The sequence below is a fragment of the Tribolium castaneum genome, chromosome 1 (assembly GCF_031307605.1).
Source record: "Tribolium castaneum strain GA2 chromosome 1, icTriCast1.1, whole genome shotgun sequence".
NCBI lineage: Eukaryota > Metazoa > Arthropoda > Insecta > Coleoptera > Tenebrionidae > Tribolium > Tribolium castaneum.
This window is the reverse complement of record NC_087394.1, coordinates 28962879-28977546: the sequence shown is the minus strand read 5'-3', so window position 1 is coordinate 28977546 and position 14668 is coordinate 28962879. Positions and strand designations below refer to the sequence as shown.

Below are 14668 nucleotides of genomic sequence, written 5' to 3'. Positions count from 1 at the left end.
GTAAAACAACTCCAAAAGCATAATATACAAGAGTATGATGGGTCGATACACCACGTCATATTCCGTTTGAAGGATATTTGTTAGAGAAACTGCATACAAGAAAAATAAACAAGCGAGGGCTTGGCAAAGAATCAACAAAATGCTTGAAGGTTATGCGTTCTAGTACACCGGAAAACATGCACTTTTAAGCCGTTTTTATCTATGGCAGGAACCGAAATGTGCTAAATCTAAATTTAGTGAGGGGTAACGTTAATTTACGATTTATCGGTGCATTTTTGTGCCAAGAAAATAATGTTTTGCGCGACCAGGTTGAGGGGTTTATTGATACCGATCTATTGCAGCGTCGCAGTTCATTTTTTATGTAGAGAAAACTTCCAATAAAATTTAACTACTTGCAATAAAGAAGGATTACAGGGGAAATCCCGATTTTTTCACCGACACTTTTGAATGAGGAACTTTTACGGTTTTATAGCAAACGTGTCAAGTCATTAATGAGTATTCATTGCCGGCTTTACATAATTGCCTCTTCGCTGACTTGGAGGAAAATTTACTGTCCCATCGACACAAAGGGAAAGAATCGTTTGTTTTTTTGTTGTACGCCACTAAAACCATTAGGGAGTTCAGTGACTTTGCTGACGATTTAATGAACTCGTAATTTGCCACAAAAATATTTAATCCGTATTTTAAACAAAAATATCATTTGCAACAACTAGAAGCTTTCTCCTTGATTTGATAATTCCCCGAAAGGGCTCCGCTTTCATCTTATTTGTTTGAAAACTTTAGCACTTTTGCAACAAATTTTTCAAAGTTTTGCTGGAACCAACTTCCCAGTTATTACCGAAATTATTCGACATTTTTTCGCCGAAACAACGATACTGAAACTTGTAGGCGGCATAAATTTAACACAATCTCCATAATCTTTTCTATTTGAATTAATAAGTGAGTTTCAGCAGCGATTAAGACGTTTTACATGTCGTTTTCAGGGTAATTTGTTCGGCGAAAATGGGCGCGGAGATTGCCGGCGGAGGGTTGGCGGCGCCATGAGACATGCTGTGGGGCAGCTGGGGGGCCACTTTGGGGCTCGCCGGACTGCTCGCGGTCGCCGTCGCATTGCCCCCTGTCGTTAAAATAGGTAAGCAATAAAAAAGTGCAAGCTTTCTTTATACTAGCGGCTAGCCCTTGCCGGTCTACAAATGTTCGCTCAGTCGAAATGTTGCGAGCGAGGTCGGAACACTAGCGGCTAGCCCCTGCCGGTCTACAAATGTTCGCTCAGTCGAAATGTTGCGAGCGAGGTCGGAACAGTACGAACGGAGACCATAACGGACTTTTCATTTCAGCTGGGCATATTGGAATAGTGGTTTTTATGGAAATATGTTGCGCGTGGCTGGGGCTTCGCCCCAGTTAACTAAAAGGAAACAAACCCCACGACCAATTAAACTCGAAAACGTGGAACTCGAAACGTGGAATAGTGTTTATGTTTATGAACTGTACGCCACCCTAGCTCCATAAAAAAACACTATTCCACGTTTCGAGTTCCACGTTTTCGAGTTTAATTGGTCGTGGGGTTTGTTTCCTTTTAGTTAACTGGGGCGAAGCCCCAGCCACGCGCAACATATTTCCATAAAAACCACTATTCCAATATGCCCAGCTGAAATGAAAAGTCCGTTATGGTCTCCGTTCGTACTGTTCCGACCTCGCTCGCAACATTTCGACTAAGCGAACATTTGTAGACCGGCAAGGGCTAGCCGCTAGTTTCTTTATCGGCAAAGTGCGTTTAAATTGCTCGACGAAGAAGTGATTTAGGCTTAACGGCAAATTAAAGGCAAGGACGATAAGATATGACGCAGAAAATTCAGGAAAAATTAAAAGCGATTTTACCAGCTGACATTTTTTTTATAAAATAACTCCTTGAAGTTGGATGTTTCATTGTATATCCAAAAACCAATCTTTAATTTTAATTTCGGTTGGGAGTAGTATCCCTAATTTTTTCGATGAGTTTGTTTTTTTCATGCAAATATCGGTGAGTTAAATATATTCATCTAATTCTTAACCGAAATAAAAAATAAATAAAATAAATTTTAAAAAACGCCATTTTCTAATTTTACATGAGAAATTCACAGACGACTAGATGAGAATCATTTAAAAACACATTGTACTAAAATAAATAAATAAAATACTAATTTTAACATATTATTAAACTGCATTATCATCTGCATTCTGAGTTTTTGTTGTTTCCTTGAATTAATTTTTTTATTGAAAGGTACAAAACGGGTACAACTCTAACAAAAAATAAAAAGTTAATAAAAAAGATATACAGCGTGGAATTTTTAATTGGAATTAGAAAAAAAAAATCGCATGCACCAAATGATGTGCAAAGAAAATCAAAAAGCGACCTGTTTCAAGAGTTTTTACAAAAATCGCTTACATCTAAGTTACAAATTTTATTTTAGTCAATACTTCCACACAGCTCTAATTTTTTTATCACTTGGGCATTGACATTATTTAGAAAACAAATTGTGCGTTATACAGTATGCTCAAAAACTGGTGCACCAACTCAGTGGTACGTTGTTGAGAAGCATGTGCAGATCACGGGAAAAATCTTAAAAATATTATTAATGTTATATTTTAAAAAATCTGGAACAACAAAATTATTTTGCTAACTTTCTCAATTTTTATTATTTTTTAATGTTTCTATGTTTCGCACTAAGTAATCGTTCTCTAACAAAATAATGAATAATTATTTTTAAATTAAAGATCTTAGCACTTTTTTTAATTTAAAAAAAATTAAAATTATCAAAAAATCGTAGTTTGTAGATGTGCCAACACTGGGAACTATTTCCTAGGAAACCGTTTCAAAAATAATTTATTTTTATTGTTGATCAAATTCTATTGCGATCACGACTGTTAGGCAACGTTGCCACATATCATTTATTTAAAATTTGTTATTTTCAATAACTTTAATACAAAGAATTTTTTACTATTTTTACCTTTATGTGTAAGCAATTCTCTACCACACTCCATTGAGTTGGTGCGCCGATTTTTGAGCACCCGGTACGTTGGACAAGAAAAAACAAAAAGCGATCTGTTTCAGGAGTTCACTACCAAGTTATAAATTTTATTCCAGTTAAAAATTCCACACTGTATGATATTTTTTTCATGCAGCTACAGATTTTCTTTGAGATTTAGAAATATTCCAAACTTTTTTGCATCACTTTATTTACAATTCTCCAGATTTTTTTTTTAATCAAAGTACTGTGACGTTTACAGAAAAAATTACAACACTATTCGTTGCATTGATGCTCATTGTCACAAAACAAAATAACAATGATCCTATTTTTTGTTTTTTTGTTAGAAAAGTTTTGGGTAACTCAAAAAATCTCTTGTGGACATTTTAAGCTACCACTACCAACCTTAAAAGACGAGAATGTCAGCAACTTAATCGCTTTATTACAAATGCAAAAAGAAAAAGTATATTTCGTGTCTCGTAACGCTTTATTGGTAATTGTTCAGAAAAGGGTTTTGTGCAAATGTCTTTCTATTATTACATTTCTGTGTTATCTTTGCGCCTTTTATCTTAACGAATTGTTTGTGGGAATGTAACTTCATTATACTTAATGAGAAAACTGGGAATAAATAAATACACAAGTAGATAACAGTGGCATAGCAGTTCATGCACAATGTATTTAAATCCTTTTAAGAAGTCAAATTAACTAAAATAGCGAACATTTCATCAGCGAATTGTGTTGAAAATACACGATCTGCTTGAATGTGCATCAGAATTTGCGCTCAATTTTCGCCATATTATGCAGGCTGGATACATGCAAGTAGCATTGAGATGATAATTTTCATCTGGTGCAAGCGATTTAAATTATAACTTTCCTGTATTCCGCACACTAATGAGTTGTAAATCCTAGGACAGTCTGCCTACGCTAGATATTAACAAGAGTGTTCTATTCGCAATATATTACTTCATTTACCTGCATAAATTATTTTCGTGCATCCCTGACTAGATAAGACGATAAGTAATTACCTCGACTAGCCAATGGAATGGTAATTTAGCTAATCAAGAATTACACGACCACACTAGCACACCGTTGGGATAACATTTTATTAACACATTTGTCTTCTGGTATCGGATTATGTGCCTAAATTATCTAAAAATTGTTGTGGCACTATTCCGAACTAAAAAATTAAAATCTGTGTATGTCACACTAAAAATAAAAGTGGTTGGATTTAACTGACAAAATGAAACAATGACCAGCGGAGCAATTTCAAAAGCGCATAAAATTTTAATTAATTAATTCCAGTGCTGTGATTACAATTTTATGCCATCCGAATAGTGCTACGTAATTATTTATAGCGGCGGTTTTAGCGTCAACAAATATCATTAACTTTTGATTTCTAAAACGAAAAACTTTTTCAACACCTAAAAGAGCTGTAAAAGAAGCACAATAATGCCTAACGAACACCAGCCGCCAACAACCCTCTTAATAGCTAATCCAGCGCCTAGATTACATTTGAAACGGAACAAAACTTCTCACATTTGCAATAAAAATTTTATTTTCCAGATGCTGCCCAATAAAATTACAACATTCCCCCACCATTTTCGTGTTTATAAGTCGGTCACCTTTCAGTTGTAAGCCGTACCTTTAAACACCTTTCCCCGGCTTATAAATATTCATGCACTTGTTAATACTTTGAATGGGATTTCCAAAGACAAACACTGCAATAATAAGCTCGCGCAGTGCTAATAGTCAAAATAGCCGCGAGCACTTCGTGTTCCGCTGAAGCTTTTATCTAAATATGGGCGTTTTATCACCCGAAGATGAAGGTAAATAGTCGTTGCAATTATCGGTTGACACCAATTAGTTCGAAAAAGGCACAAAATGTCTCGCTGTCACTCTAGAGCAAATGGAGCTAATGTGAGCGATGAAATATCTCCAGAACTTGTGATAAATTGACAGGTCTGCAAGAACGGTGCAACACTCTAATTTGCAGTGACTCGATTAGGGCGAATTCCGGAGGGATTGTACTAAAGGGTAGCAGACATATCTACAAGGGTTCAAGCAACACCGTCACTTATCAAAAGCTGGGGCTCTTTGACGCTACAACATATCTCCAGCCTCGATGGACCCTCGCAAGATTTAATAACCATTACTAGCATATCTTGCTTGGAGGGCCCGAAAATTAAAATTAAAGAAGTCATTTCTTTTTTACGAGTAAAGTTAGTTAAAATCCGCTTTTTCTGGTAGATGCGGTATGATTTGCTGCTTTTTAATAAATGTAGCAACTTTTCCCGGTCTTTTAGCTCAGTTTCGTCAAAAAGGCCGTGCTTAGATCAGACAGGAAGTAATTGTATTGATTTTTTTTTGTAGATTATAGCTATACAGCGTGTTCCAATATTGAAAAAACACTAAAGTTATGTTTTTTCAAATAAAACACACTAAATTTTATTGCATTTTCAGACGTAACTTTTAATACTAATGATTTTAATCTAAACTTGTATTAGTCGATTCTGTTTAGTTTTTGAAATAATTTGCTTTTTTGACATAAACACGTTTTCTTTAAAAATTTATTACGAAAAAACTAAGAATCGTAGTAGAGAAAAGTTCAATCTCAAATTTGTTCTAATTGTTCGGCGCAATACAATTAGAAACATAGAAAAATTAATAAGTTTGTTAAAAGTTGAATAACTTAAAAAAGTTAAATGAGACGCCCTATTTTTTGTGCTTGCGTCTCAAAGATTACTAAATTGTCTAGCTAAAAAAATAATGTTTCAAATGCCTTAAGTTAATAAATAACTAAAAAGACTATTTCACTTTAAAAGTTAATTTCAGCAACATGTTACCATAGTAAACAATACCATAACCATACAACTCCACCACAAAACATTTGGTGGAGTTTATACGGGAATTTAAAAATTTGACAAAAATGTTAAAACTAAATGACAAATAATGGCCTAATACAATTGCCAATAATTTTTTTAATGTTAGTGTTAAATATCTTTTAAATAATCAGCAAAAAACACTAAACTGTTAATGTTTTTAGAGAGACAATAAAAATTTTTAAGTTACTCAACTTGCAACAAACCTCTTCATTTTTTATATTCTTGATTGCAGTAAGCTAATAAAAATAATATAATATCCTTTAGGTTTGAACTTTAAAATTGTGAAAGCTCTACTTTATTCTAAGATTCTTAGTTTTTAGGAAATGATTTAAAAAAAACATGTTTTTGTCAAAAAAAATCATGTTATTTCAAAAACTACGCAGAAGCGCCTAATACAAGTTTAGATTAAAATCATCAGTATTATTAAAAGCTACGTCCATAAATGCAGTATAACTTTAGTGTTTTTTTATAATTGGAACACCTGTATTTATTGTAACAAAAATCTTGGATTTAATATTTGTTTCGTATTAGAAATATAGGTAGCATATTTTCCAAACAATAACTTAATTAAAAGGTGTAAGAATTCCTTGAATAAACGTTATATTGTGTTTGTGTTTTATTTAAAACAACAGCCAAAAATAAACCAATGAGAGATGAGCGGAGATAAATTAATTAAAATATAAACAAAGTGTTTTGTTGCTATGGAAATGGTGACTTCAAAAGAGTATACAGGCTGCTCAAAAACTAGCGCACCAACTCAGTGGTACGTTATTGAGAAGCAAGTGCAGATTACGGGAAAAATGTTGAAAAAATTCCTAAAGTTATATTTTAAAAAATCTGGAGCTACAAACTTATTGTGTTAACTTCTTTAGTTTTCATTATTTTTTTATATTTTTATGTTTCATACCAGGTAATCGTTTCGTAACAAAACGATAAATAATTATTTTAAAATTTACTATCAAATTTTAGCAGTTTTTTTAATTTAAAAAAATTAAAATTCATCCAAAAAATCACAATTTGTAGATGTGCCAACACTGGGAATTATTTCCTAGGAAACCGTTTCAAAAATAATTTATTTTTATTGTTGCTCAAATTCTATTGCGATCATGACTGTTAGACAACGTTGCCACATATCATTTTTCTAAAATCCGTTATTTATCAATAACTTTAATACAAAAAATTTTTTTACTATTTTTACCATTATATGTAACCACTTCTCTACCACACACCATTGAGTTGGTGCGCCAGTTTTTGAGCACGCTGTATAATGGAGCACAAGCCGCCACTCCGACAGATTCATTTGAGTCTTTTTCCGGACCTCTTCGGATGAAATCACTAAGACCTCTCTTGGTGGAAACAACTTCTTCTGAAGAACTGCATTCTTTGGTCCTCGTCAAAGCATACAGTCGACAGGACCTTCTTCTGTCGTTAAACTACACCTACCTGCCCCAGGACATCTTCTGGGAACCGAGTTCACCTCTAGACACGGGCCACGGGATCTCTTCCATGGTAAAGGACTTCTTCCAGGTGGTCTCATTTCCTGGACCTACAGCCGACGGGACTTCTCCTCTCAATTTCTCCCTCGGAGACCCTCTTCTCCAAGGGTTGGGGTTCACTAGGTCCAAGTTTAAAGTTGTTTGTAAAAGTTACCTGTTTCATCTGTTGTTATTATTGTTATGATTACTGAATAAAAATCTTTTCTTTTCAATCACCTGTGTTTAATTGAAATCAAACCTCCCCACTCCCACTTTATAAAATCTAGTCGAAAAGGCACTCTTATGTAGTGTAAACCAGGATAACAGCGGCAAATAAGTTCTTTTCCAACTTTTAGGAAAAAATTGGTGGTGCCCAGTTTTGAATAATAAATAAATAAAAAATAATAGCATTACAATATATATCGTAATATTTTAGAAACATGCAGCAAAAATGCATCTAAAAATACATCTAAAAAATACATATCATTATTTGTTTATTATTATAATAAACAAGTTATGGAGCTTTTTCGGATTGTTGGAACAGCCTGTATCTCTAGCCTCGATGGACCTTCACAAAATTTAATAACCATTACTAGCATATCTTGCTTGAAAGTCCCGAAAATTAAAATTAAAGAAGTCATTCCTTTTTTACGAGTAAAGTTAGTTAAAATCCGCTTTTCTGGTATAATTTGCTGCTTTTTAATAAATGTAGCAACTTTTCCCGGTTCTTTAGCCCAACAATTCTGAAACGGCGTCGTCAAAAAGGCCGTGCTTAGCTCAGACAGGAGGTAATTACGCCGGTTGTATATCTCCTTTTCATTTGTGCCCAATGCGTCACACATTTCTTTCGCAAATTGTCATTCACTTAAGTGCCACTTCTAATCCAAGCTTTGTGCAAGTTCCGCTAATTTAACGTCACTTGAAATGTAGGCGATATTTCAAAGCTCCCTCAAAAGAGACACTGATACCCTTTTTAATCATAAACAAGACCTCGTTTGCCAAAATCAGATTTATTCCGAGATCAGACCGAATTCTGGGCTCGTTTCAAGGCGTGACTTTTTTTCAGAGTTGGCCAAATTCTAAAGGAAATTTTATTACGTACACTTCAGTTACACACGGGCATGAACGCTGGGAGCTTCCTTAATCAATACGTACAGGATAATAGAAAGCTATGCTTAATAATTTTTGATACTATTATTTGTCTGCATCACAGTGCAGAATTTGGAAAATCTGCATATTAGTTTTCCCGGATCGCTCCTGAGAGAATGCTCGGCTTAAAATAGTTGTCGAGGGTACAGTTCTTGAGCTTTTCGACGCAACGACTCCAATAGGATTTTTATTACATAATTGGGGAGAAATTGCAAGGAGTTGGGATTTGACTCCATTAAGTGATAAAATTTTGTTTTGTTGCGCTTATTAGGTTCAGAAAAAATGTTGTTGGGTGAAAAATAAGATCATAACTTTTATTTCCTTTTATCGGACCGGGAAGTAAATCGCGAGTTTTTCCTCCTACTTTGCACATAATTCTTTCTATTTATCTGCACCGTGCTGCATAGTAACGACTTCATCAGCAATAGATTACTTACGTGTCCACACTCTACTTTCGCGTTAGACTTCCCTCTTAAATACAAGACGAGCTTTTACTCTCCGTAATTTTTCAAATCTGTCAAAACAGAGTACCGGAACATCTCTGTCGCATCCATTTCTCCGAATTTGTGATGCAGATTGTGCTGGGAGCGTCCTCGCCGTCGCGAATTCATTTCACTCTTGTCGCAGTTTTTGCCATTAATAACAGAAAATACTAATTGAATGGTGCGTTTCAGGGGCGATATTTACCGAAGACCAGAGAGACAGCGCAACAGAGTTAGCTTTCAAATATGCCGTCTACAAAATCAACAAGGATAAAACTCTGCTGCCGTACACTTCTCTTGTGTATGATATCCAATACGTGCCCCGTGATGACAGCTTTCATGCCAGCAAGAAGGGTGAGTGGACCGACATAACAAAGTGCTCGCTTAAGTGCCGCATTTGCAAAACACATTTACACATTTCGGGATGCTTCAAGATGAGGTATGAATGGTTAAGTGTCGATTCGATACAGGATGCTCGAAATAGAGTCATTTAAATTAATTTAAGAAACGTTTGTTTACTTTAACAACTTTCCAAGTTTGCAAAAAGCCTCAGCTCTTAACAAAAAGTCAATAAACAATAAATTCATAGTTCGTACGTTTACCCGCTTGATTTTCTCTTCGACAAATTTATAAAAAAAAATATAAAATTGAAGCCCTTGGAACTATAGAAAAAATAACGAACGCAGTTTGGTCTAACTCAAAAGTGTTGGATTTGCGCAATTTTTTTCCAAATATAAGCAAATATTTTAAATGGAAAGCTATGTTTTTTACTGCGTTCACTGTTCACATGTTCACATGTAATTTTGTAAATTATTGAATATGCAGTCACAAAGTGAAATAGTACAGACTGATCCAGAAAAACTGGGGCTGTTAGCAACAGAGTTAAAAGTATTTTTGTTCGTAATTTTCGTTTTTCACTGTGTTTTTGGATTAGTTGAGTTATTTTAAGGCCGTTTTTATCAGCTTTCCCTATACCTAAGTTTAACCGTTTTTGAGATATTTAGGATTTTTAAAAAATTTTGAATTAGCACCTGTCACTTAAAAAATCGGTAACTCGTTTAGTTTTAGAGATTTCGAAATCATATTTAGAAAATTAAAAAAGAAGGCTTATATCTGTTCTTCAGTGTGTTCAAAATTTAAAATGAAGTTAATAAACCCAAAAATTTTAAGGTTGAGATTGGACAATTTCAAGTACTCATAACTTAAGGGATGTCCCAATTTTTATTTTGCTAGATGGAAGAGAATTTTGTTCTGCATTGATCTGAATTAATTTCCTATACCTTACTGTGATAAATTTCAAGTTATGTTGTTTTTTTTTTGTCATTGAAGGAAATTTCTTACTAACCACAGCTTTTTTTGCGTACTTTGTTATAAAAATATTTCTGATTAGATGATAAACTCTGTTTAAAATTGTGTTATTTACCCCCTAAAAACAAAATAAATTCATTGAATGTTGGTTAAAAAAATTTTTCACAATTTTTCCATTCGTTTTCATGGCAAAGATGAGAATAGATCTATGGCTAATGAATTTCTCAATCCCAACAAAACGTTATTGTAACTTGAAAACTATTAAACACAAGTATAGATAATGAATACAGATCGAAGCAGATTTAAATTCTCTACCATTTAGTGAAATAATACTGTTGATATTTCATTTGAAAAAAAAAAGTTAAAAGTGTTTAATGTTCTGCAAACTTAACTTTACAAATTTGGAGTTTATTATTCTTTTTTAGAAATTCGAAAACACCAAAGGAAAGATCTACGCTTCCTCTTTCAAATGAGCTAAAAAATATTTCCAAAGTTTTAAAAGTGAGACAGAATTATCAATTTTTGAACTGAAAGGTGCAAATCCTAAAAGTAAAGATACACTTCACGGTAATATTACCGTAACCGAAAAAAAAATTACATCTTTTAATGGTTTAAAGTTAATTGGGTTTTGTCAAAAATTGCAGTTCACTTTAAACCTTAAAGTCCTGAAACTCTGCGACTTTATAGGTACTTAAAGACGATGTTTGAAAATGTTCGATGCTTTTGACGCTGAATAAATTAATTTTTCCAAAAATTTACATGCAAAGTCCCAACTATCTATTGAACAGTAAAAACCTAAACTCGATGAAGTTATAATTTTTCGGTTAAAAACGCATTTTCCGATTTTTTTTTTGACAAAATTATTACGTAAGCATTGGTGAGACGAGGAATGGAAAAAATATAGAAAATGCCGACAATTGGTTACAAGTTTTGTGCTTGTTCACGTGGGGCAAATCTCCACATATGCCAGAATAACAACTTTCCAATGCAAATTGACCAATTTGAAGTGTAGCTTTTAGCATAATTATCATTCTCCATTTCACCCCATTTCCCTAGTGTTATTTCTTGCTCCAGTCATTTGTAGAAGTATATTTTGGTTTCTTTGAAGTCTCACACTTGTATTAACCCGCACTTTATCCCGCCTATCTCTTTATAAGATTAATTTCAGAGACTCAATTTTTCTATTAAATTCTCGTCCTTGAGCTGCCTCTATTATTAAACTTACCAAACTTTGTACTAATTTATTTCCATATTAAATAACTTAAACTCACAGACGGGATGTTTGTTCCTCTCGCAATTAATTAGTTTTGTTGTTCCTGTCAGTAATACACCGAAAAAAAATTCATCGGAAACTTTTCTTGAACCACATGACAAGTTAATCCCAACCGAAGATCAATATTTACCTTGGATGAGCGACTGACTACAAATCCCACTGCAAACTTTGTGAATAACATACATAATGATAAATCGTGTTTGTGCATCCAATGCTTTTTCTCTTTTAAATTCGACAGAGTAGTGTTTTATTCTTGTGCAAACTTTATCACAAATGAGCGATCCATAAACGTCGGCTCATGAACAACTCAAACCGCTCCGAGACTTAAACACATTTAACCACAATCCCGTTTGCCAAAAGCCGGATTAATGCTAAGAATGTGCGAATTTTTCACACTCGATGAATTTTCATTGAGACAAAATTCCGTTTATTCATCAACATGTCCCGATCGCTTCAAATTTGTGTCCCTGTCAGCGAAAGTTTGTGGAGCAGAAATGCACGAAAAAATTAAGCCGTCCACAAGACTGATATGATCAGCATCGGGTTAAATTGAAGCAAAAGAATTGGAATTTTTTATACATTTGAAGAGGAAACGCTTATGGAAATTGCCGGCCTAAATCATTCCGATTGCCACTCGACACATTCGAATAAAAGGCTGTGTAGTGCGTAATTTTGGGCCATTTTTCTCGCCCTTTTTGTATTAGAAACAAGTTTGTAACAAAAAATGCTGCTTAAAATTATAGTTAGCAATAATATAAGTGCGAAAATATTATGCAACGAGCGTATGCGAGAGCTTTAAGCGTTTTTGCATAAATGTTAAAAAAAAAATTGTTGTTTTTATTTAAAACCCGTTGCTATGGAAAGCATATTTTAAAATAGTGTTATGGCAAGCGTGTTTTAAAATTGTGCTTATAATCTAGGATTTAGATATTAAATGAAGGCTTAAAATGTTACCAACAAAAAAATGTTAATAAATACATTGTTTAGGTTTTTTCCAAAATTTACCGAACAACGAACTTTTCCAATATGAGGAAAAATTGTTAAAATATTCTCACGAAACAGTTAAGTCTAGACACTATTGAACAGTTGGCAATTCAGAGTCATTTCATATTTCTAACATGAGGATAAGCACAAATTTTTATGCATTAGCGGTACTAAAAAAATCGCTTGTTCAAAGACCAAAAAAAAGGTAGGATTACGGAAAACATGAAAACAATTTTGGGACTGTGAAGCCAAACTCCCACAATTACAAACTCTGACAATGTAACTAGACACATCTAAAACATCTAATAATGAGCTCATATTAGGATTATATTGCAATGTAATCCGAACACAATAGTAATTATGAATATAGTAATAATTAACAAGTTTAATTAAATTAAATTTGGATTTTAATAAACTACATTATTCCCATTCTATTCTTGTTGTAATAAACGCCAATTCCATAATTTTGAGGGACCTTTTGCAAACAACAAAAAGGCGGTCTTGCATGCCAGCCATACCTAATTAGGATTTAATGAAGTGACACGTGATTGCTTTATAATTAAGGTAAATGGCCGAGCGATTCGCTTGGTCGCCTTCTTGTTAAAGATCCTGATGGGATATAGTAGGGCGAAATAAGTCGATAACGTGGCTAATTAAAATTTTCTGGTCAACGGGATTTGTGTAATTAATAAGCGAGAGATCCGTTAAAAAAGTCGGATGCAAGCCAGAGAAATAATAACAGCCAGCTTGTAATATAATAAAAGAGAGAGATCCAATTAAACTTTAAAAATGGGCTCTTTGAGGAAAGAGTCGTAATTACGTTGCAAACAGCGATATCAGTACATTTTTGGGTCCTCGAGAGAAAGACCATCGGCATTTTTATAAAGTTACGAATTACACGTCGGATAAACGAATTTCGCAGACTCTCGAGAGTATGCAATTTATTTTTATGAAGAGAAAACTCCGGTAGAGGAATCTATTTTGATGCCCGGACCATAAAACTAAGGTGTTTCCTTCAGAAAATACGTTTTACAGCCCCGCTGCTTAGCACTAGTTGCGCGCAATTTTATTATCTTGTGATTTATTGATTTGTCGAGTTGAAGTTTTGCACTTGACCAAAATAATATTTGAGCTGGAGTTGGCAATATGATTGTCTTTGCTGTTATGTGTTTGTTCGGAGTGTAATCTCTTTAGGTGTGCAGTTAAGACCCCAACGCTACCGATGTTATTAGTGTAAAGAATGGCGTGATAAAAGCAAATATTTGTATCATAAATACGCGTCGAGAGTTTCAGTCTAGCAGAAGAATTTAAAACTGTTTGAAAGTCGATTAAAACGCGCCACACCTGCCTTTGGCCTTTGTGAAGCGCTACAAAGGACTTGGTGAATATAAAGCATCGCACTTTGCGTAAAAATTCGCGAATGCAGGAATAAATAATTGAATTAATTAATGCCGGGGTGAGCAATCAACAGGTGTGGATGTGTTAAGTGTGACAGTATGCTGAGACAATTTTGAATTAATAGCACCTCGGCGGGCATAAATTTCGTTTCAGGCCGACTCGCAAATTAAATTTAACAAGTCGCGAGGTGGAAGAATAAATTAAAGCCGCTTTATCTCATTACAAAACGCGGATTGGTTAAGTAGATTTGTTCGGTGATTTGTTTATAGTAAACAGAGTTTATTCTATTTCAGCTTGTAATCAGGTTCAGCACGGCGTTCATGCTGTTTTTGGTCCGTCGGATCCGCTATTGGGCGCTCACATACACTCAATTTGCGATGCACTTGATATTCCTCATTTGGAAGCGCGCCTGGATCTCGACACCGACATTCGAGAGTTCTCGATCAATCTACATCCCGCTCAACATCTGCTCAACACCGCCTTTCAAGACGTAATGGCCTTCCTCAACTGGACCAAAGTTGCCATCATCTATGAAGAGGATTACGGTAGTTGAACGCTGGTTTCTAACCCAAAGCTCCAAAACTATGAAGCATATTTTATGCCGCAAAACCCAATTAAACAGTATACAACAATTCGATAAAACTAAATATACAAAAGCAATTATTGTTTCAATTTCTTTTTAATTTCACGCCGTTTGCAAAGTGAATAATGT

General features: G+C 34.3%; 1 protein-coding gene across 1 annotated transcript in view; it reads left to right on the top strand.

Annotated features, from left to right (window-relative positions):
- The first annotated feature begins 987 nt into the window (after positions 1-987).
- The window catches only part of LOC655262 (glutamate receptor ionotropic, kainate 2), a 46284-nt gene continuing 32603 nt past the window's right edge, over positions 988-14668 (top strand). Inside the window, 4 exon segments of the mRNA XM_015978099.2 lie at positions 988-1106; positions 1108-1132; positions 9186-9347; positions 14250-14501. Of these exon segments, the coding sequence (XP_015833585.2) occupies positions 1041-1106; positions 1108-1132; positions 9186-9347; positions 14250-14501 (505 nt within the window). The 5' untranslated portion in view covers positions 988-1040.